This window comes from Chrysemys picta, chromosome 3 (assembly GCF_011386835.1).
Source record: "Chrysemys picta bellii isolate R12L10 chromosome 3, ASM1138683v2, whole genome shotgun sequence".
Lineage (NCBI taxonomy): Eukaryota > Metazoa > Chordata > Testudines > Emydidae > Chrysemys > Chrysemys picta.
In genome coordinates this window covers 77,368,204-77,392,253 of record NC_088793.1, presented here as the reverse complement: position 1 = coordinate 77,392,253, position 24,050 = coordinate 77,368,204, and the positions used below count along the sequence as shown (strand labels likewise).

The 24,050-nt window shown below is 40.2% G+C and overlaps 1 protein-coding gene across 1 annotated transcript in view; it reads left to right on the top strand.

The window, feature by feature from the left end:
* Nucleotides 1-221: 221 nt before the first annotated feature.
* The window catches only part of MCHR2 (melanin concentrating hormone receptor 2), a 73,218-nt gene continuing 49,389 nt past the window's right edge, over nt 222-24,050 (top strand). The window contains exons 1-3 of the mRNA XM_005287715.5: nt 222-330; nt 3,836-3,894; nt 23,059-23,266. Coding sequence (XP_005287772.1) covers nt 23,085-23,266 — 182 coding nt within the window. The 5' untranslated portion in view covers nt 222-330; nt 3,836-3,894; nt 23,059-23,084. The remainder of the gene's footprint in view (nt 331-3,835; nt 3,895-23,058; nt 23,267-24,050) is intronic.

The following is a 24,050-nucleotide window of genomic DNA, read 5'->3' as shown; positions in this document are numbered from 1 at the left end:
AAATAGTAAGAATAGTAAAAGGCCAATATAGCTCCAGCGGGACCCCTTTAATAATGTGAAAATCATAAAGAAATCCTATAAAAAGTAGAAACATGTGATGGGGTATACTGGCCCCGCACTGGAGTGGAAGAGGTTAAGGCAGCGCTCTTAGCAGCAGAAGCCATGCCCCCTCGACCCTGCTGGGCATGCTCCAACTGCTGCTGCAGTATAAAAGGGAGCAGCCCAGCTCAGTTTGAGCTGACCACCAAGGAGGAAGGATGTACCCCACTGGCTCCAGTTGAGGAGCACCCAGGAACACGGACCGAGGGAGCAGGAGATGCTGAAGCCCAGGTAGGCATGCAGACACCCGGGGACACCCTAGGGAAATTGCAGTTGCCATCCAAGGCATCCCAAGACCCCGAAGGCACCCTGACTTCAGCTACAGGAGTCACAATAGGAAGCAGCCCAGGTATGGACTAGCCACTGTCCCTGTAGCAGTCGGTGTGTTGTGGCAGATTCCCCACCGACTTCATGGCAAACCCCATCGCCACTACCTGAGCTGGGGCCAAAGGGAGCAGGGAGAACTGAAGTCCCCCTACCTTGCCACCCTCCGCCTTTGGGGGTGGCTCACCAAACTTCCCTTCTATGGATTTTGGCCAGTAGGCCACGCTTCCCTGTAGTCAAAGGGGAGGCCTATTGACTATGGCCATCAGCCCGCACTTCCTGGGGGCAATCTACAGACTATGGCCATTGGCCCACACTCTCCAGCTGCCCCGGGGGCAAGCTACTGACCCTGGCTATCAGGCCATGCTTCCCTGAAGGTGAGGGGAGCTCTAGTGGTGCCGGCCAATGGACCAGGGAGACCTGAGGCTGAGTGCAGCCATATTGACTTAACTGTGGGTCTACAACACCCTTGACCCACCCCCACGGTGATGGGGTAATGGCCCTGCAACAAAACATAACACATTGTTAGGGAGTAGAAAAGAATAGCACAAGTATGTGGGGCAAAATTTAAAAGGCTAAGGCACAAAATAAGGTACACCTAGCAAGCAACATAAGAGATAAGATGTTTTATAAATATATTAGGAGCAAGAGAAAGACAAAAGAAAGTGTAGATCCTCTACTTAGAGGGGAAGGAGAGCTAATAACAGAAGACATCAAGAAGACCTGAGATGTTCAATGTTTCCTGTTTCAGTCTTCATTAAAAAAGGTGAATGTGCTATTCACTTTTTATATTAAAAACAAGGGGTAAGAAATAAAAGTCCAAATAGAGAAAGAACAGGGTTAAAGAACATCTAGATAAGTTAGATGTATTCAAGTCAGCAGGGCCTGATGAAATTCACCTTATGGTACTTAAGGAACTGGCTGAAGCAATCTCAGAACTGTTAGCAATTATCTCTGAGAACTCAAGGACAGGCAAGGTCCCAGAGGACTGCAGAAGGGCAAACATAGCACCTGTCTTCAAAAAGGGAAAGAAAGCTAGGCTGACTGGGTCTATAATTTCCCAGGTTAACTTCAAGCAGTAAAAGCTCATACACTAAGTGTCAGAGGTCCCAGGTTTGATCCCATCCACCAATGACCAGGGCGCAAAGTGACTCTATAAGGAAGCAAAGGCAGAGCTACTTCTTGGACATAGGTCTGCAGTGTCTGGCTTGGGGTTTCTGGAAAACCCTATAATGCACTGTACATGAGCCTATACTGGGAGATCATCCAAAAGCTGAAGTCGAAGAATGGTGGCTGTCCACTTATTAAAAGGCGCTTTACACAGAATACATTAGACTGGTGTTCAGTGGTCGTTAGTGGCAACTTATTAGCTTTTGGGTGGAGTTTAAGCATTGGTTTGAGAGCTGGCTACAAAAGACCACCTTTTTCTTTGTGTGGTATTGCACAGATCTGCCTTTGCATCTTGGGGGCTGCCTCCCTCTTTGTGCTTTAAAGTTACAGTTGAGTTCAGATGGGATGCTTGAGCTGAGGAGTCCTAGTTTATTTTTCCTGGGGGGCAGGATGTTCTAGCTTCCATCCTCCAAACTACTCTTGGTCTGCATACTGAATGACTCTGTTCCTGAGAGGCTAGGTAGAGTACAGAGGATATTCATTTTTGTAGGCAGCTTTCTTAATAGCGCTTCTTACAATCATGCAAAATGACACTGTCACTTTGAAATCCAGTCAACTTCAAAATAGGAGTTAAAAGGAATTGCAGGTATTACACCTGCCTTTTGGGCCCCCCTTGCCAATTATTGTGAGTTTAGAATTACTTTTTTCTATCCAGATGTTTTTCTTTCCAACTGCTGTGTGAAAGACTCAATCACCAAGGAAAACTGAAACTGTCTAGATACAAAGTGCTGTCAAATGAATAAAATAAAACAGATTTGACTTTTTTTCCTAATCTTTTTCAGATATAGCAATTTTAGGTATTATAACAATAGTACCAATGGGTAAAATATTTTCAGAAGAGAAGGTGCCTTCTGAAGGTGATAGAATCCTGTTCAAGGTGTTGGTTTTAAGACTTGCAGTCTAAATGGCTTGAGACCTGGCTACAAGAGACCACCTTTTCCTTTGTGTGGTATTGCACACACATTATTATTGTTACTGTATGTTTTTAATTGTAATTGTTTGTGCATTTAAAAATACAGTGATATTTATTTTCAATATATAAAATGGTCTATTAAAACTACTTCTATGCCCTTCTAAAGGGAATTTAAGTGTCAATAATATATAATTGATTTATGGTTTTTGATGGAGTGAGATGTACAAAAAGTGCTTCTGTAAAGGTAATTTAAATTTTAAAAATGGACTAAATTGTATTTTTTACTTCAATGAGGTTACACCAGGAATAAATCTAGCCCTTTAATTTTTGCCAGATACGTTATTAGAGGAAAAGAGAGAATGAGAAAAGGTATGTGTTTAAATGCTCTGAATTGACTTCAGGCTGGAAGGGAAGGAAGATGTAATAGTCCAGATGTTATCATATCTAATTAGATACAACAATGACCGGTTAGGTGGGTGCAAAATACAGTGATAGGGCCTGATCTAACAAACATCCATGTAAGTAACTTTATGTATATCAATAATCCCATTGAAGTCAGTGGAACTCCTCACCTCTGTATCTGCAGGATGAGTCCTTAAGTCAGTTTCCCTTGTGGGACTTTCACACACCGCCACAATGATCAGAATGTCCCATTTGCTTTTAGCAGGCAACATTCATTCCTCCTAGGCACTGGCTCCAGTTTCCTCATAGCTGCAGCTGTATTTGTGGGTTGGGACTGAGACGAACTGCTTTGCCCTTATCTTTACGGGAGTTACACATTTGCACAGCATGTTGCAAAAGGGAGGATTTCCAGCTGGTTTTGTTCACTAGGTTTTGTCCCTGTTTCTGAGCTGATGAGGTGAGGGACAATACTTTGCAGAAGCAGGCAGCTTGATGGGGAGGAGTCGAGAAACAAGAATGAATGATCAGATGCTGCTGCAGCATCCATAGTAAGTGTTAGCTTGCCATTCTCTGAGGCAGCACTGTAGATGCGAGTCTTAGCGCTCCTTATCAGCCTAAACAGAGCTTTGCCTTCCTTCTATGTTGATGGAGTATGCAGTGACCTGGCACCAGTCAGCCAAGAAGCAGGGAAAAGCATGAAGCAGGGAAAGCAAGTTTCATCCAGAAAATGATCATGCTATAGGGTCTTTTACTTATTTATTTTGCAGGGGATGGCAGGCAATGAAAACAAAACCAATCAATTGAGGTAACAGGATAATACAGATATGGGAAAGTTTGAATTTCTGGAGACCCCCAACAAGAGATTATGTTGCTTGTGTTCTTTGAACCTCTAGGATGTTTCTTCTCATTCATTTGTTCTGATTCCAGTTTGATGACCGGCACCCTCTAAACCATGGCAATTCTCTGGAACAATTTGTCTGAATAAGGTAGGTGTAACAGGGCATTTATTTTCCATTTGCTGAATCCTAACAAGGGAGTTGATGAATCTTTAACGTTGATCCTTTTCTTAATTAAAACTGCATTATTTGTGGATCTTAATTATTGCAACACAGGGAGCTTAAGCCTAAAGTTTGTTAGTGTTCTAAACTTTTTGTTTTGGTTTGGTGGATTTGTGACACCAGACTGTAATCATGTTTTAAAATTCCTTCTCTACATTCTTCATTAAGAGCTGCTATTAGTAGAAAGTTACATAAATCAGCACAAGCTGAAGAAGGTTGGTTTATAATTGGAATAGTAAGAGCTCAGACTGTAAGGATGTTTTAGACAAGGAGGCTGTGAAGTGAATTATGGGATGACTTTTTAACATGTAGATCTGGTAGCGTTTTGGACGTCAGAGCTAAATGTGTGGATCAAAAGGGCTAGAATTTTTTTCAATGAGAAAAAAAATCATATTCTCTTAATTTCCTCATGAGATGAGTTAGAATGACCTTTTCTGATTAAATTATTCATGGTAAAATTGCCTCATTTCATTAAAAAAGAAGCTAGTGCTTTGAGAATTCAGCAGGAAAATATTAAATGTAGGTTTTTTTAAAAAGTTGTTGTACTGTACAATTGTTAATCATTAAGAGCACATTTAACAGTATGAGAGGAGGTTACAACCACATTTAAAAAAACTGTCTGCTCCACAATGTGTATTCACTTATCAAAATGGAGATGTAATTAATATGAGAGTAGACCATAAAGAATAATATTTCCCAGGTGGTCTGCCTCAGTGTACTTTCAGCAGCAGAATAGAAATAAATATCTGCTTTGTATTAAATAAAAAGCAATTGCAGATATACTGGGACAGACTATATTTAAATATGGATATTTAAGGGATACCTCCACTGGAATTTTTTAAAAGGTATTATATAAGAGATCAAAAAATAACTTTTTTACAATTTAATTAAGGTGTCATGAATCAATAAAGATGATCTTAGCCAGATATTAAGAGCAATATTAAGACTGTCATTATGTATTATAAAATGAACCTATTCAAAAGGCAGTTTATATTCAACAAACTGCCTTGCAAGCCCATAGTCCTTATTTCACAGGCGAAATCTTAGGAACAGCAGAAAAGCAGCAATAGTTATTATGAAACTGAAATTAATACTGATTCTCTTATCTCAGCGCATATTTTTCATATTCAAGAACACAAAAAGCAATAGCTGGTTACCATGAAAACATCATATTAATGCACAAGTTAAATTGTTTCAAGCAAGGACAGTCCAAAGACTTCCTCAGTCTGCTATACTGTAGTGCAGCACATATGGTATGTAATAGCACACATGGTTCTGAGATGCCAGAATCTCTAGGTCTGACATAGCTTTTAAAATACACAACGATGGACACTGCTAAACCCTTTAGCTGATATTGAATTTTGGTCCTTGAGGCAAAGTAATTGGGTTCTACTGCATGGCAGGTGGGGGCCAAGATACAGGGGAGGTATATGGTGGGCGGAGCATAGGCCAAAGGAGCGGCATAGGCGGGGCCAGAAGATCTGTTACTAGCGATTCTTCTATCTCCCACTGGGCTGAAGTAGCCTCTGCAGAGCAGCTCCCATACCGACTAGAAGGTGATTCCTTCCTCCTGCGCTCTCTGCCCTGTGTCCAGTCCCTTGTTCTCCTTGTGGTTGCCCAATGTCTGAGTGGTCAGAAGAGATCTCACTTCCAGTATCCACCATTGTAAAAGATTGTGCTAGCACCATAAATTTACACAGCAGCTTATACAATGTTCCCAGCCTCAATGGCCAGAGATGGATCATTCTAAAGAGTGATGTCTACCCTGCAAAGCCACAACTTGTTAGCTGTGGTTTACACAGGTCTCTGATCAATGGGCAGCTACAGCTGAGGCTTCTATTCTAGAACCCAGGTTTCCTTTAGAATTACTTGAGCCAAGCAAACAGGCCTCTGCTCAACTTTTCCCTCTCCCTTACCATGCATTACCCAATTCCATTAAAAGTTCAAAACACTCATGAATGTTCAGTCATGAAAGCACAACATGGCCTGAGTGTTAATGGAAGTCACTTCTGCTGATGAGCATTCCTGTTTGCTTCCTCGGAAGAGAAGACCTAAAAAGTATGAAACAAAATCTAGCTGTCATGAATTACATGGTACACAGGGAAACTGGCATTTCTCTCATATTTTCATTGTTGGTCTAGCTTAGCAGTTCTCAAACTGTGGTTTGGGACACAAAGTGGGTCATTACCCGGTTTTAATGGGGGTTGCCAGGGCCGGTGTTAGACTTGCTGGGGCCTGGGGCTGGGGCCAAAGCCCGGGCCCCACCACCCAGGGCCAAAGCCTGAGGGCTTCAGCCCCGGGTGGCAGGGCTCAGGTTACAGGCCACCCACCTGGGGTCATGTAGTAATTGTTGTTGTCAGAAGGGGGATGCCATGCAATGAAGTTTGAGAACCCCTGGTTCTAGATCAGTGTCCTGCCTCTCCTATTGGATTTTTTTTTTTTTTTTGCAGGGAGGGGGCACTGCTTAAGCAATAACTTCTTGCCCCAGAAATGCACGGAAGCTAGAAAATTCCACAAAGTATATGATAAGCCGAAAGACCTCTCTGGCTTTAAGATTAAGCTTGATAAGTTTATGGAGGGGATGGTTTGATGGGATAAAGTGATTTTAGTCAATAGGTCAATAACAGGCCATCGCTGGTAATTAGTAACAATGGTCAGTGATGGGATATTAAAAGTTACTACAGATAACTTTTTCCAGAGGGTCTCGCTAGAGAATCTTGCCCGCATGCTCGAGGTTCAGCTGATCGCCATATTTGAGGTCGGGAAGGAATTTTCCTTCAGGGTAAATTGGGAGAGGCCCTGGAGGTTTTTCACCTTCCTCCACAGCATGGGGCAGGGGTCGCTTGCTGGAGGATTCTCAGCGATTTGAAGTCTTTAAATCATGATTTGGGGACTTCAACAGCTGAGTCAAGGGAGAGAATTATTGCAGGAGTGGGTGGGTCAGCTTTTGTGGCCCGCATCATGCGGGAGGTCAGACTGGATGATCATAATGGTCCCTTCTGACCTTAGAGTCTATGAGTCTATAATGAAGTCTGTAATCCTACCATCTATTGGTAGCATGCTATTATTATTTGTAATGTGATAGTACATAGGAATCCCAGTCATGGACCAGGACCTCAGTGTGCTAGGTGCTGTACAAACACAGAACAAAAAGATGGCACTGCTTCAAAGAGCTCACAGTCTAAGCATAAGATAAGAGATGGATACAGACAGATGGAGGAACATAAGGAGACATATTGGTCAGCATGATGTGTAGTGTTTCAGCATTTCCTTAACTGTTGTCAAGCTTTTTGTAGGCAAAGGAGAGTTTTAAGAAGATTTGATATGTAGCTCCTTCCAAGTCTGAGGAGCAGCATGAGAAAAAGCATGAAGATGCTTGTTTGAAAATGTAACAAGTAAGCAATGAAGGCTGACATCATTAGCAGACTGGAGGTAGGATAGTATGTTCCAGTGGAGAAAGCACTGGACACAGGAGACATGGGCTTATCCTCAGGTTTACCGGGAACCCGTTCTGTGACCTTGAGTAAGTTGTATGTTAACCTTTCTCTACCTCAGTTTTCTCATCAATAAAATAAGGATATTTGCTAGCCCTTGTAAAAGTGCTTTGAGATCTCCTGCAGAAAAGTGCTATATGTACTGTAGGAAGTACAGGTCTCTGATTGCAGTGGATTTCTGAATTTTGCACGTTTTCTATAGCTTTTTTCAGACCAGGTACCATGAACTAGTAGATTACATTACATGGACTTCTGAACAAATGTCCCAGGGACAGATTGTTTTTTCTCTCCCTCTCCCCCATGACATCTAAAATGGATTAAAACGCACAAGTTGCTTGTAGAATTCATTGTTTTATTGATTGGGCTACACAAGGTAGACCAACATTGGAAAAAGTAATTTTAGAAGATGAATGGCTTCACATATGACCAGTCTCAAAGCTTTTATGATACTGTGATGGGTTGATCACCACCCCTTCTGGGACGCCATCTGATGTACTGGGATTTCACTGAGCCTCCCCTGCTCAGTCAGCCTTGGTTCCCTGTCCCTGCTGTGTTGAATTAGGCTTTCCAGCCACTTGCAGCACACAGACACAGGTAGGGCCACACCCCGCTGCAGGCACAGACTCTCCTTTTGGGGAGAGAAACCCAAAATAATACTGTCTTGCGCTGTATAGAAAAATCTGTATAGCACAAGGTCAGAAAAATCTGCCCTCTTCCTTAATGTGAAGAGAGATGTGCACACTTCTTGCCCCCCTCCCCCCATTAGAAATTGTGTAAACTGGGTTTCATTACAAACAAGAAATAAATTTGACATCCAAAGGTGGATTTTAAGTGAATACAAGAGATAACAGACAGAACAAAGCAGATTACTTAGCAAATGAAACCAAACATGCAAAATAAGCTAGTAGTACTAAAGAAATTGGTTACAAATAGTATTTCTCACTCTAGATATTGTTGCAGGCAGATTTCAGAAAGTCTTGAAAGGCAGCTGCACTGGTCTCCCTCTTGAGACCTTAGGTATTATTACTCACAAGCTAGATGTCCTTCCAGCTTTGGCTCAACCCTTCTCCCCCCAGTTCACTTCTTGCTTCCAGATCTTTTTTTCAGTGTCTCTTAGAGTGGGGAGGCAGAGGAGAACCACGATGAGGTCACTCCCCTGCCTTATATAGGTCTTGTGTAAGGCAGGAACCCTTTGTCTTCTAGTGGAAAACCACTCCCATTCCAAAAGGGCAGGAGGGGTATCCAGTACCAGGTGCCTTGGACCCATGTCTCTGCATGGCTGTGGCAGCCATTGCTCATAAGCTGTCTCCAGTATCCACAGGAAGACTAAGCTCTTTCACAGTCCATTGTCAATGCTAAAAGCCTGTCTGGCTTTTCCATTGTTGTACCTGAAGCGCTGATTGGGGGTGACATCCAAAGTAACACATTTAAAATACAGAGACATAGTTAATATTCCTAATTTAAGATACAGAAATTATACAGGCATACAAATTGGATAATCGCATTCAGTAATCATAACCTTTCCAATGATATCTCACATGCGCTATATTGCGTAAAGTATCATTGTCATTCATATCAAGCATATTTTCATAAAAGTATGGAGTGAAACATCATAGATGCCCTTCACAAATTAAAATTACTATATTCCAAAAATGTCACCAAAATGTGCTGAATATCCCCCTTTGTCTGATTATCACGCATTCAGCACATTTTGGTAAAATTACTCTAATATAGGAACTTCATCTTTGCAGGCAACCTAAAGACTTGATAGTAATTCCATACTGACAAACATGAAGTACTAAACAATGCCACCATTAAAACTGTTAAGCAGGACTTCTCCTGAACTTCCAGAGTATTAGCCTTTCAAAGTCAGGCATTACAGTACAACATAAGGCCCCAGTCCTGCACATCTGTACACGTGTGCTTTACTTTAAAGCATGTTTCCAGGACTGAGGTTTTCTCCCATCAACGCGCATGTATAACTCGCACTGGCATCAGTATCAATTCCCACTAACATCAAAGAGAGACGAGACCTCACCCCCACTTCCCTGAATGTTTGTGGGGAGAGACCATGTTTAAAAGAGATGTATTCATTGTCTGGCTCAGCAACATTTATCAGCTGTCCACTTCTCTGTATCCCTCCATATGTCTGAATGTTTAATAATGTTTTATTTACAATAGAATATATTGAATCAAGCATATTAATAGCACACATCAAACCAAGTACAGCCAGTTAGAGGAGGGTATAGACTGAGTTACATGGAAGAGTTGTGGGAAGAGCCAGATTATTTAATTCTCATTCTCCCTCACCAAGTGGTGAGTCAGAGGCTTTTGGGATTAGAGCTCAGTGGGAAAGGGTTTTCCTGACCTCGGAAAATTTGGGGGATTTCAAATTTTTTTCCTATCCTGAATTGGGACAAAGCTGAAGTCTCCAAACTTTTCACAAACCAAAGTCTGAAAATATTTTTGGATTGAATCAATTGAACCATTTTGGTTTGATAATTTCAAAATGTTTTATTTTGACTGAACTTTTTTACTATAGATTTGCTTAAACAAAAACAGAGCTTTTACATTTTGAAAATGTCAAAACAGGATGTTCCGACCATTTTGAAACTTTTTAGTCAAATGTTTTTAATATGAGAAATTCCTGCAATGTTTCCATTTCAACAAATCATTTTCTGGTGAATAAACTTTTTGTTGAAAAATTCATGACTACCAATAATTGGGATGCATTTTTCCCTTTCCAGAGAAATGAGGGCACTAGTGTTTCTACTCTTCCTCCTATGTGTGGTTGGGAGACGAGAAATCCCAGTGACTCAAACACTGCTGAGTCGTTGGGCAGAGTATGGAACTTACTGATTAGAATGCAGAACAATACACCACACAGCACATTTTGCAAGTTACAATTCCCTGCATCAGGGAGGATGCATCACGTCCAAAATGTAATCTGCAAATTATTGGCCTCTACATACTCAAACGTATGTGAGCTGATTAGTTGATCAAGGCAATAATAAGGAATACTGATATTTTATTCATTCTTTACTATTTAAAAAACAACCAATGAAGCACCTGCAGTCATCTTGCTATGGGTGAAATCCTGGTACAATCAAAGTCAATATCAAAGCTCCCATTGACATCGCTAGAGACAGGATTCCATGGTGTGTCTTTATAACACATGTTCCTATGTCTGTTAACTTCATTTTCCCTCTTTCCACACATTATTTGTTACACCCATTTGGTGCATCTTGTCTTCAATTACTGTAGGGTTTTTAACCTTGTATTTTGTGTGTGTACACTGCCTAGTACAATGGATCCCAGATCTTAACTGAGATCTGAGTTCTATTGTAATACAAAATATCTTTCCTCCGGGTTCCTCACAATTCTTGTTGCTGTAGCTCCCACCTGGGCTGCTCACAAATAGCCTTCTAGCATGCAAGTGACACCCTAAGTGTCTGAGTGTAGCTGCAGTCTGCCAGCCACACATCAGTCACACTCTGGCTTCCACCAGCCTTTGTTTCCACTTGCAGGGTGACCCCAACACACTCCCAGACCTGGATTTTCCCCAAAAACATGTGTTCTGCACTGTCCAGCCCTCTCCTACACAGTCCAGATATATTACATCTGTTTCCCATCTAAGCAGATAACTACATATCAGTATGCTATCATAAATGGAGTTTCCTACACAGTTTAATTTAAAGACAATGCTGGATTCGTTTTAATTAAAGAATAAAACAAATTTATTTAACTACAAGGAGATAAGTTTTACCTGAGTACAAATATACGGCATTAAAGTTGGAAATGGTTACAAGAGAAATAAAATAAAATGCTTCCCAATGGTAAAGCTTAAACTAGACTTGGTTCAAGATAAAATGCTAACCACATGCTCCCAGCAACAGGACTGACCAAACCTCAGGTCAGGATCTCTCTATAAGTCAAATAGGCTGGTTTCTTTTGTCTTCTTAGGTGTAAAAGCAAGAGCTGGACAGGGAGAGATACCTTGGAGTGTTTTTGCCCCCCACTTTATAGTCCAGTTGCCATTTGAAATGCATTTTCCTGTGGGTTACCCCTAGATGAAGTTCATTCCTGATGTGAGAATGGAGACAAGGAATCTCTTGGTGAAAGAGGTTACATGCTGTTGTTTGCTAAGATGTAGATCTGTTTGTTCCTGTCCCCGTTTTTTGCCGAAGAATGGCCACTGAATAGTTGATGGCTCACCAGTTTTGATGGCACCTGGCTAAGGCATCAGCTTGTTCTTGTCTTTGAGAAACTGATTTACCCACACTTGTCTGGTAAATACATTTCAGACCTAATTTCAGCGTATGTTCATAATGTTGATATACATATTTCATCATATTATTGACCAAGGAGTTATATGCCTTGTGAAGTTTCATTTGAAAGCAAATTTTGTACAAAGATTACTACAACAGTGTGTAGGGTGTGAATATGGGGGTGCATCCCATCACAGCCACGCACACTATCAATGAAGTCCACAGCCCCAACTGACTTTACCTGACCTTTGCCAATGTCTTACATGGTGACTGAAATTTCATTTCTGGTTTCTAGGCAATTTCATCCTATTTTCCCCCATGATTTACACAGGCATTTGAGACATCTTCTATCACATTAAACCTTTAAAAGCTTTAAATTAAAGTAGTTTTCATGGAATTACCAACCTGAAATCCCGACTGACATGTTTCAGAGTCGTCAAGGTCAGAGTCATGAAAAAAAAACACTGTCACTTGGCTCTAAGCCATATATGCAAGTACTCAAGAAATAAATGGGAACAGAGAAAGGGGCTAGAAAATGTCTAAGATCTGAGGAACCAGCACAATATGGAGGGGAAAGAGCACTGCAGAAGTAACTAAAATGTGAATAGAATTTCCTTTAAATAAGTAATTTAAATAACAGCAGAGGGGGAAATTCCAGTGTTTAAAAAAGAGTTAGTAATATTGCAAGTATGTTCTGCTATAAAAGGAAAGAACAGATTCCAGAGGACCACAAATAGTTTACTGCTTTAGTTTGCTCTATAAAGCTAATGTGTGTACTAATTAAATTAGCACTGAATGAAACAGAAAACAAAGGAATTGAAAGATTGCAGGGAGCCCAGCCTAGTAGCAAATGAGCTTCTCAATTCTGTGTTTCAAAATGAAGTAGCAAACTCGCTAGGAAAGTGTAGGATAAAGTAACATATCTAAGAGAATGAGAGGTACCTATGGCACCTTAGAGATTAACAAATGTATTTGAACATAAGATTTCATGGGCTAACGGCCACTTCATTTGATGAATAAATTTGTTAGTCTCTAAGGTGCCACAAGTACTCCTCGTTCTTTTTGCTGATACAGACTAACACAGCTACCACTCTGAAACCTATATCCAAGAGAGGTTAGACAGCAGAAGGTGTGAGGGGGAAAAAAACAAACAAAAAAACCCCCTGGAAGCCATTTAGGATTATGTCTGTTAGTGATATTTGTGACTCTCATGTGTCAGTGAAAAAAGATCACAGAAAAAGATGTTGAACAATACATTATTATTCCTAAGACTATTCCTCCTCTCTCTCTCTGCTTCATTATAGAACTTCTATCTAGAAATTTCTCCAGTTCTCCTTCCTCTTCATTTCCTACAAAAGAGTGTAGTATAAACAAACAATACACAGATGCCTGCAAATCTCCAACCCTCACAATTTTTTTCTTCTGTCTTTATCAAAATTAGTATTTAATAATACATTACAGATCTTGTGAACCTCTTGTTCCCCCATACATTCACCAAACATTCTCTATTTGGGCATACTTTGTCTTGGCATTTGAAAGCCACCTAGACCAACATGCTCCAGGTTTCCAGTCATCTATGTATAACTGGAGTGACTAACTGTAGCTGCTAACTTTGGCTGATGCAGCTGTAGCCTTGGACAAATGGTAAGACATCAGCACTGGGAATTCTGTTCTATTTAGGTTCTTACACTGCACTCACCACCATGATATCTAACCTCTTCCCATAAACTAAAGTGTCATCCATATAAATTTCCACTTTTTCCAGGTTTGCAGAATCTGGCTCATTTTCCTTTGGGAGATTTCTGGGAAACTGGGATTGTAGACAGGAGGCAAGAAAAGCAATGTATTCTAAATAGCAGTATAGAAATTTTCAGTTTGGCACTCTGAGGATGGAATGAAAGTTGCTGGAATCCTCTCTCATCTATTTCCTCCCTCATTTTGGAAAGCAGTAGGAATGGCACCATGTGGCCTCAGCTGAGTGCATAATGTACCTTTTTTAAAACAGGTAATTTTCTCTGACCACTGTCCCAACCTCCTCTGTGTGGTGTCAAAATTGATAGATACACACATTTGCCTTTGTACTATGACCTCATGGGGGCCCGACTGTGATGGGTTGGGTCACAGAAACCCCCATGGGACTGCCACCTGATGTGCCTAGACTACCTCTGAGCCTGTTTTCCCTGCCAGCTTGGGACGTCAGTCCCTTGCCTGGTTTGAGCCAGACATGCTTGCCTGCTGCAAAAACAGATCCAAGCCAGAACCATGTCCCCTACAAGCTGCAGGCTTAACTGAAAACAGCTTAAGAAGTGCTCCTGTCTCCAGCACTCAGATATCCAACTCCCAATGCGGTCCAAACCCCAAATAAATCCGTTTTAAACTCATAAATTGTTTGCCCTCTATAACACTGATAGAGAGATATGCACAGCTGTTGTCCCCCCCCCCAGGTATTAATACTCTGGGTTAATTAGTAAAAAGTGATTTTATTAAATACAGAAAGTAGGATTTAAGTGGTTCCAAGTAATAGCAGACAGAACAAAGTGAATTACCAAGCAAAAAAAATTAAACATGCAAGTCTAAGCCTAATACAATAAGAAAACTAAATACAGGTAAATGTCACCCTTAGAGAGGTTTCAATAGGCTTTTTTAACAGACTGGATGCCTTCCTAGTCTGCGCCCAATCCTTTCCTCTGGTACAGTCCTTATTCCAGCTCAGGTGGTAGCTAGGGGATTTCTCATGACTGCAGCTGCCTTTGTTCTGTTCTACTCCCTTATATATCTTTTGCACAAGGTGGGAATCCTTTGTCTCTCTCTGGGTTCCCACCCCTCCTTCTAAATGGAAAAGCACCAGGTTAAAGATGGGTTCCAGCTCAGGTGACATGATCACGTCACTGTAAGACTTCATTGCCCACTTGCCCAGCACACAGGTATACAGGAAAACTTACAAGTAAACAGAGCAATCTACAGTCAATTGTCCTGGTTAATGGGAGCCATCAAGATTCCAAACCACCATTAATGTCCCACACTTTGCATAATTAAAATAGGACCTCAGAGTTATATTTCATATTTCTAGTTTTGGATACAAGAATGATACAATCATACAAATAGAATGAACACACTCAGTAGATTATAAGCTTTGAAATGATACCTTACAAGAGACCTTTTGCTTGAAGCATATTCCGGTTACATTATATTCACACTTATTAGCATATTTTCATAATATCATATGGAGTGCAATGTCACACCGTGCACAGGTGGGTTCTGAGTCACAAACAACCATTATGTATATGAATTCGCCTCCCCAAAACTGCTCCTCTAAATGTCTTGATTCTGTTGAAAATGGAAGCCTTCCATACCGTAGACAGGAGGATAGGAGTTGTTATTAAGAGTAAAAATTCAGTGTCCTAATATCTTGGATTTTTGTGCTTTTTGATTCTTGCTATACTTGCTAAAGTTTGGTCCTTTGCTAGTGTTTGTGTGGGACTGAGAAGTATGGCAAGGAATATGCCACAATTCCAGTATCATTTGGAATAAAAAATTGTTTTTGTCCATTTTAGCAAAGCAGAGATTATGCAGTTTTGTCTTTGTAGTTGAGTGCTGATTTATGTTATATGACACCAGACATAGATGATTTGATTATGCATTAGTTTTATGACTCATCCAGCCATTTGTAAGGTAATGTGTTGTCAGTCTGAGTATCCTAGATATTTAGAATTTGAGGTTACAAAGAGAAGCTGGCAAACTTGAACTCTTTGAAATCAGCTCTTTTTTTAATGTCGACTTTCTAATACAACACTTAGAATAATAGGTCCTGAATTTGGGGGGGGGAGAGGGGACTTTTAAAATGATGAGTTGTCCCGCTTCGCTGTTGATGTTTAGAAGAGTTCTAGTGCTGTCAAAGGCATAGATTAAACAAACAAATTTCTTTTCTGCTAACTTCTTTCAGGTACCGTAATTTTAGGTGTTACATGTAACTACAGTAGATCCAAAATTGAGACAGAAGTGTGCATTTGAAGCTGCCTGTGTCCCTTTAAACATTCAGAGTTCAGTCTTGCACCACATTGGCATACAGAACCCCCTAATGATGTCAGTAGATGCACCAGACACACAAAATTCCCTTTTTAGTCAAAGGGAGTTGTTTAAATTGAATGGTTATAGGACTGAGAAATGTAGTTCAAATGAAACAAACAAAACATTCTACTTTTTACAAAATTTCCTCTCAACTGTAGCCCTCTAATATGTTTAGTAGTAGTGCCTCTAATGTATTTAATACACTTTTGAGTAATGTACAGTATATGAGCAAAAACTAGACGTTTTGTAATAGTCAATCTTTATTTAGTTTGACAGAGAGTGAGGTTTAATGGTTAGAACAGGAGACTGGCTATATTTTATACACAACATGGACAAGTTACTTAAGCTCTTTGTCCCTCAGATCACTCATCACTTACATGTGTGTAATATTTACTTATCTCCTGGGTGGTTTCCTTGTGATCCCAATCTGATTGTATGTATCCATCTGTTGTCTCCTGTTTTGTACTTAAATAGTAAGCTCTTTGGGGCAGGAACTGTCTTTTTGTTCTGTGTTTGTATAGAACCCATATATAGTGGGATCCTGGTCAATGACCAAGGCTCCTAGATGCCATTGTACAAATAATAAATAATTAGTAATTAATGTTTGAAAAGTGCTCTGATAATTTTGAATTAAAGGCAGTATAGAGGTATAAATAATTGTTACATTAATTGTTCACATGAATGCTAGCAGTAGCAAGTGTATTATTCTGGTGTATCTTATTTATATACAGCATTAATAAATAGGAAAGGAAGCTTTTTATGTGCATTAGGAATGCTGCAGAAGACTTTTAGCAATTTTTAGATGATGTGTTTTAGAAATCTTTGTGCCTTTCAGTTTGATTAATTTGTTCTATTGGTGGTGTATGGCTCCTGGTTTTTGCAAGAAAATTACACCTGTGCATTTTCATTAACTAGTGCCTGTCTCGCATTTCATATAATGCTAATAGTACCAAGTCCTGGGCTTTTGGTGACAATGAATGGCAGTGAAACTCTTCACCTTGAAAACTGGTAACAGGGTGCTTTTATTCTCCAAAACAAAGGAATTTTAAATTTCCAGTCAGAAACATTTTGCCCATCTTAGTGAGATAGAATATTTGATTATGTATGCGGTATACACTAATGTAGTTTGGCATGAGCAATTCAAGTGTCACTGCCTCCTCCAACGAGAAAGTATCATTCTAATAATGAATCCAACTGAATACAAATTCTTTAGTGAGTGGAAACATACTGCATAGCAGGGATTTTTTGGTTGGTTGTTTTTTATTTTATTGTAAATGTTTCTCACAATCTACAAAAAACATTGGTTTCTCATTGCAGACTTTTGTTATAATTTATATTGCCGTACCATCTAGAGGCCCTAGTCAGGACTGGGGCTTCATTGGACTAGGCACTGAACACATGTACAAGATGGCCTCTGCCCCGAAGAACTTGTAATCAACATAGATGTACAGTGTCTCTAATCATGTATTATTGTATAGTTATTATAATGTCTTTGGCCCAGATCCCCAGACATATTTAGGCTTTTAAATGCCATTGATTTCATTGAAAGTTAGGAACCTAAATGCCTTTGAGGATCTGGGACTTTGTTCTTATACTCTGAGGGCCAGATTCTCTGTCGGCCCTTTGCACTGCTCAGGCAGAGTAGAGGGGCCAGGTGCAGCCAGATCTGGCTATCTGAGATCCCACACCCCACACACCTGTGAATAAGCTCTCAGGTGGCTTTGAGTTGATGTAGCCAGCACCTGTACCTCCAGCCCATCCCTCACTCACTTCTGGCATTGGCATTGTGTTGAGGACATGGCTGAAGCATATTGCACTCCTGTTAAACTCAACTGGTGTACAGTCCCTTATGGAGTGTTAGCAGCTGGCATAAATTAGCTCAGTGGCTCTCAGCCTTTCCAGACTTCAGTACCCATTTCAGGAGTTTGATTTGTCTTGCTTACTCCCAAGTGTCACCTCACTTAAAAACTACTTGCTTACAAAATCAGACATAAAAATACAGAAGTGTCACAGTGCACTATTACTGAAATATTGCTTATGCTCTCATTTTTACCATATAATTATAAAATAAATCAATTGGTATATAAATATTGTACTTACATTTCAGTGTATAGTATATAGAGCAGTATAAACATAAGTCATCGTATGAAATTTTAGTTTGTATTGACTTCACTAGTGCTTTTTATGTAGCCTGTTGTAAAACTAGGCAAATATCTAGCTGCATTGATGTACCCCTGGGAAGACCTCTGCGTACCCCCAGGGATACACCGTACATAGGCGCCAACTCTGTGGGTGCTCTGGGGCTGGAGCACCTATGGGGAAAAATTAGTGGGTGCTTTGCACCCACCGGCAGCCAAGCTCCCCGCCCCCACACCTCACCTCCCCTCCACCTCCTCCCCTGAGTGCACTGCATCCCTGCTTCTCCCCCTAGTTCCCAGCGCTTGCCGTTGCAAAACAGCTGTTTTGCAGTGTAACAAGCTATGGGAGAGAGGGGGAGGAGCAGGAACGCAGCACACTCAGGGGAGTAGGCAGGGAAGACGGGGGGCCGGGGCCGGGATTTGGGGAAGGAGTCCAATAGGGGCAGGGAGGGGGCAGAGTTGGGGTGGGGACTTTGTGGATGGGGTTGGAATGGGGCAGGGCAGGGATAGAGTCAGGGTGGGGCCGGGGGCAGAGCGGGGTCGAGCACCCACCGGCGCCAGCAGAAGTTGGCACCTATGACACTGGACCTCTGGTTGAGTATTAGATCATCCCAGGATGATATAACCATTTCAGGGCCCAGATTAGTCTAGAGAATCAGAAAGCCATAACCAGCCCCATGTCAAGTTCCATCCGCCCACCCTCCTTCCAACTCAACTGCACCAAGCAGAAACCAGGCAATTGAAAATGTCATTGATAAAGTGATAAGAGATCTAAGTGAGACTGAGCAGAGGTGATGCCAGCGACTCCTCAGTCCTGATATGCCATTTACATCAGCCTAGCACAGCCCATGTAACTGCAGAGTGCTATTTTTACATATGTTGCCCCACAACTTAACAGCTTAAGTGCTTCCATTTGCTTCTGCCTTGCAGGGCCGGCTCCAGGCACCAGCGCAGCAAGCAGGTGCTTGGGGTGGCCAACGGAGAGAGGCAGCATGTATGGCTCTTTGTCGGTGGGTCCCTCTCTCCTTCTCGGAGGGAAAGACCTGCCGCCGAATTGCCGCTGAAGAATGACGCCGATCGTGGCTTCTTCTTTTTTTCGCCGCTTGGGCGGCAAAAACGCTGGATCGCCTCTGCTGCCTTGCCAATAAGCTATTATATTTAGAGATGGATGGTGGGCACAGTATGAAGGAGAAATAATTGTTCCATCCTAGAAAGACCTATGAGGTAAAACAGGAGAAATCAATTAAGCCACGTAAACAAAGAGGTGAGGGGCAGAAAAGGCATGAGAATGGTACTTTACTAAGGTGAATTCTGGCAATACCTCTGGAACCAACTCTTTGTAAGCTACAGAAAAATATATACCAAAGTCTATCCTATTAATTACAAGCAATTAGACACACCTTGCCCATTATACTCAAATAATCATTAGACTTAATCTTGTCTGTCATATTACAATAAAATGGCCTTTCCTTATGGAGTTAATTCTATACTTGTCTCTGTAGTGATATACCCCTGCCAGTACACTAGGAATTATGACTAAAATAGTACACATCAACAGCTCTTGAATAGCTACCTGACATCTTAAAACAAATATCCATATATTTCTAGAAGACAAGAGGGGTAATTAGCATCTTATACAAAAGCATCAGCTTGGAAATAAAGATATGGGATACTCAGAAATCATAACAATACCGTCTCTTCTTATTGTGCTTTGAGTGATTTAGTTATATTTTGGTATGAGTCTCCATCTATTTGTGCTACTTAAAAATCAAATTTCTAGGTCTTGGGTAAGGCTTTACCAACCTGTTGTCATAAACTACAAGAATCTTAATGCATGAAATGCTTTAAGACAACAGAAAATCCCAAATCTGTTGATGTAATTAATCATCTAGGGGCCAGATTCTACCACTCTTTTCACACTCCGTGAAACAGATGTGTCTATAACTGTACTACTGGGAACAGCTTTTCTAAATGCCAGATAAATTAATACTGTTTTTCCATCTCAACATGGCCACTAAGATCAATGACTAAAGTTGACATTCATCTGCCAAGCACCAAAGCATCCAATTTTCCGTGTATGCTTTCTACTGTTACATTTAAGAGAACTGAACACATGACACTGAAAGAGAGAACAAGATGGATAACTGGTAACGTACAGAATAGGGAGACAGAGAGAAATCAAATATAGCTGGGTCATTGGCTTGGTGACTGCCCCATGGCCACAATTTTCAAACTGGGAACCTAAACTTAGGCTGTTAAACTTAGATTTTATGCATCTAAATATTGGTCTGAACTTTTATTTTAAGTGAGAGTTCTGTCAGCAGCTACAGATTTCAACCTGTAATGATCCCACATGAACTGTGGGTGTGTGGCTTCCCCCTAAACATTCAACAAACAGAAGGTAGATGAAGAGCAATATGATTTATTATTTTTTAAAATCTCATGATTAAGCCAATCATGTGTTGTATTAATTTAAATGGAATATATGAGCTAAATGTGTTAACATGACCATGACTGTCCAATATTAAACAGTATTAAACAAGGTTTGGGATTTGGTATTCAGAAACCTCAGCCTGCTTAGTCCCACAGCACACACACCATTAAAAATCCTCTTAACCTTTTATTAAAGATATATAAAAAAGAAGGAAAAACTAAAATATTAAACAGGGCTTTTATTTTAACATCTTTTGTTCCCTTTCTCTTTAGCTGGAGAGAGTTTTTCAAATGAAAAAGACCCTTGTTTGACAGTCATTTAGATGGCATCAAATATGGCAATAACTTTCTTTTTGTATGAATTAATTTAGTCCATCTCATTTTTGCACCTTTTCTGATCTATATTTATTATTATAGCTTATTGTGGACATCTTATGAACTTTCACATACTTTTTTCAGTTGAGTTCACAATTAGGGTAAATTTGTAGTCCAAATTATTACCACATGGTTAGGAGTGGGCTTATTCATGGTTTTTAAATGATTGAAGTTGGTAGTACTACCTAAAAAGCATTTTATAGTAGAGACACAAAACTAGAATTAATGAAAACAAAGTTGAAAAAAAAAATTAAACTAGGAATTCAGAATTAAGACTGAAAGTTCAACATTAACTGTATCCCCCTTGTTCTTCTGCCTTTCAAATAAGGTTGTTTGTAGCATTCTGAGACATTTGTTAAATAATGTGATTTATAATTTCATACAAACCAGAATTGTTTCTAGAACCTTGCGCATAGTGGATTATACTGTCATACACCTACTGAGCAATGGGACAAATCTTCATAGTCTCGAAATCTGACCCTCTGATGAACTTCTGCATTTCACACCTAGGCCTCCCCAAAAGTCAGGATTAGATCGGGATGGTTTTCCAACTCAGGGACATCTATATTCCTTCCGCACAGAGCTGTCAGGCAAAGGTCTCAGAGGCAGAATTGAGCTCAGAAATATTTATGACACCACACAATGGCTTCTATTTTTACAGTGGTATTTCTTTGAAGTTATTTCCCTGACTCTCTTACCCTTCACTCCTCTGATGCACCCTTAGAGACAAAGAGATAGCTTTTGTCCCCTTACTGTGACCAGGACATCACAGGGCTAGATCTTTTGTAGTTGCTCCCCAGCCAGTTGCTCTGAGTGACCAGGTACTGCTGTTTATCCTCCATAAAGGGGTACGCCCTGATCCCGGCTTATAGTCTGTTGGTACAGATTGGACAGTTTTCAGAAGGGGACTACTGGAGTCTAGTTTCAAAACAACTACTCCTAGTGAAAAACCTCTGTTACCCTACAGAATCAGAAGTTTTACCCCACAGAACTCAGACCCATTCATTATTTTTACTCGCAATTGTGTTTGTGTTAAATGTGAGAGACTATGGATTGTGAATGAATTCAATGTGGTTTATTGTTAACATTTCCAATAATAATTAATAGTTAATAATACCTTGTCTCCAGCAGTTCTCACTTCTGGGATTTTTTTTTAAATGGAATTGTTCTGCAAAATGTCTCCTTTAGGCTATAACTTTCCAAGGTTCATCCCCTACACTCCCTCAGGGTGTCCGGCTGACAGCTTTGTGAGGACAGAATATAGATCTCTTCAGGCTGAAAGGTTTATTCCTGTTTCAATCTCTAAAACACCCTGAGGCAAACCCGCTACACCAAACTCTGCAGAATTCATGAATCCTCCTTTCCCTCTGCACAAATCCTGCCAAATTCCCCAAGTACCTCAAAGCCACTATTCTCCTTTGAACCACATCAGACAGAACACATACATTTTCTTTATAACCCTCTTTGCATTGTTTTCATATCATTTTGACAACCTGCTCCCTTAAGCTAGAAGGCATCCTTACAAATTAAATGTCCCTCTTCAGCAGCAAAAACAGCCAAATGGCATCATTGTCTCTTAGCCCAGGCCACAGGCAGCAATCCACTTCACTTCTGAAATCACTTTCCTCGTCTCAGTGAAATGGGAAATATCCCAGAATTTACATTCCAAGCACCAGAGGAAAAAAAAAAATCACAATCTATGGAGAATCTGGCTAGACAAATTCTCACTGGAAATAAGGTATACACTTTTAACAGTGAAAGCAATTAACCATTGGACCAACTTACCAAATGTCTTCTAATTTTGGGAGTCTCAATTTTTGGGTACACAAGGTGAGATAATATCTGGGGATTGATTCTTGGAAGCACTAATTACCCTCAACACCAAATGAACTCCAACTGAGAGGCTGAGCACCTCTGAAAATCAGGCCCTGATTAACTCAATTGGGACACTCAAAATTAGAGCTCCCTTTTGAAAATTTGGGCCTAAGTGACTTATTCAACATTTCATAAATCTGTGGAAGATCAAGAAATAGATGCCCATGGGATTTCCATGGTCGGAATGAATGCTGTGACCTAAAATGACTCATTTAAAAAGTTCTGTATATTTTAATATAGGTACGAAACATGTCCCAGATTTTTTTTAAGCAATACTATCTAAGTCTGAGTTCATTCATGAACTTAAACAACCACTTGGAAGATTTTATTCATGAAATTCAAACTGTAATTAAAAATCATGTATCCCAAGCTACTGTGCTTGACTAATGAAACATTCAAATTGTAAGTCTATTAATAATTTATTTTCTGTTACTGTTACAGATTTAAGAATCTATCATCTCTGAAGAATGAATGAAATCCAGCCTTCCTGTTGGAATAGCACACCTGTCTTGTTCAACAAATCTTGGAGTGGAGGGCATTACTACCAAGTGATCAGTGCAGCAGAAACAATCATCCTTCCCTCTCTAATTGGGATTATTTGCTCAATGGGATTAGTTGGCAATATCCTCATTGTGTTCACCATAGTAAGGTATGGAGTTTAGCACATATGCTGCAACAGAGACTTACTGCTGTAAACAAATCATTTGAATACATTGAGGAATGGAATTGTCCAGCAAAGACTAGTACAATAAATAATTCATGCTCTGTGTAGCCATTTTGATACACAGTTCTGTCTAACCAAATTTGGGCCATGATTCAAGAAAGCACTTAAACATATTTCACAGGGAAGCATTTAAACACATGCTTCACTTCAAGCACATGTTTACTGAGTTCAGTGGGACTTAAAAGCACACATGTAAGCTTTCTTCCTCAATAGGGATGCTTTTTTGAATTGAGAGTTTAGAAACTGATTAAGCTCCCACTGAATTCAGTGGCAAAATTCCCATTGACTTGGATAGCGTAGAGTCTTAAGCTTTATCAAAAAAATTTCATCACCTTCCCTCTCTGCTAACAATGCAGTTTGATCCAGTTAGCATTTTCTCTCCTGACTCAGAATGATTAAGAGGGATGATCTGTGCAAGAGATTTGCTACATCTGTGACATTCAGACAAAAAAATATAAATATAAACATCTGACCCTTGCATACCTATTATGTTTTCTTGCTCAGACATCCGTATTGGAAGCCAAGTGACCTATTTTGAGACTTTAAGTAATATTTTAAAAATAATTCTATAAAAACAAAAACAAATGAAACATTCTCCATTTTCTGTCTTGAAAACAGTGTATTTTTAAGATCAGACTGCTATCTACACTCTCCTGGTTAGTAATGGCCTCCCAGGATTTCATCACTTTCCTGGGATGTTGGCTCCCAG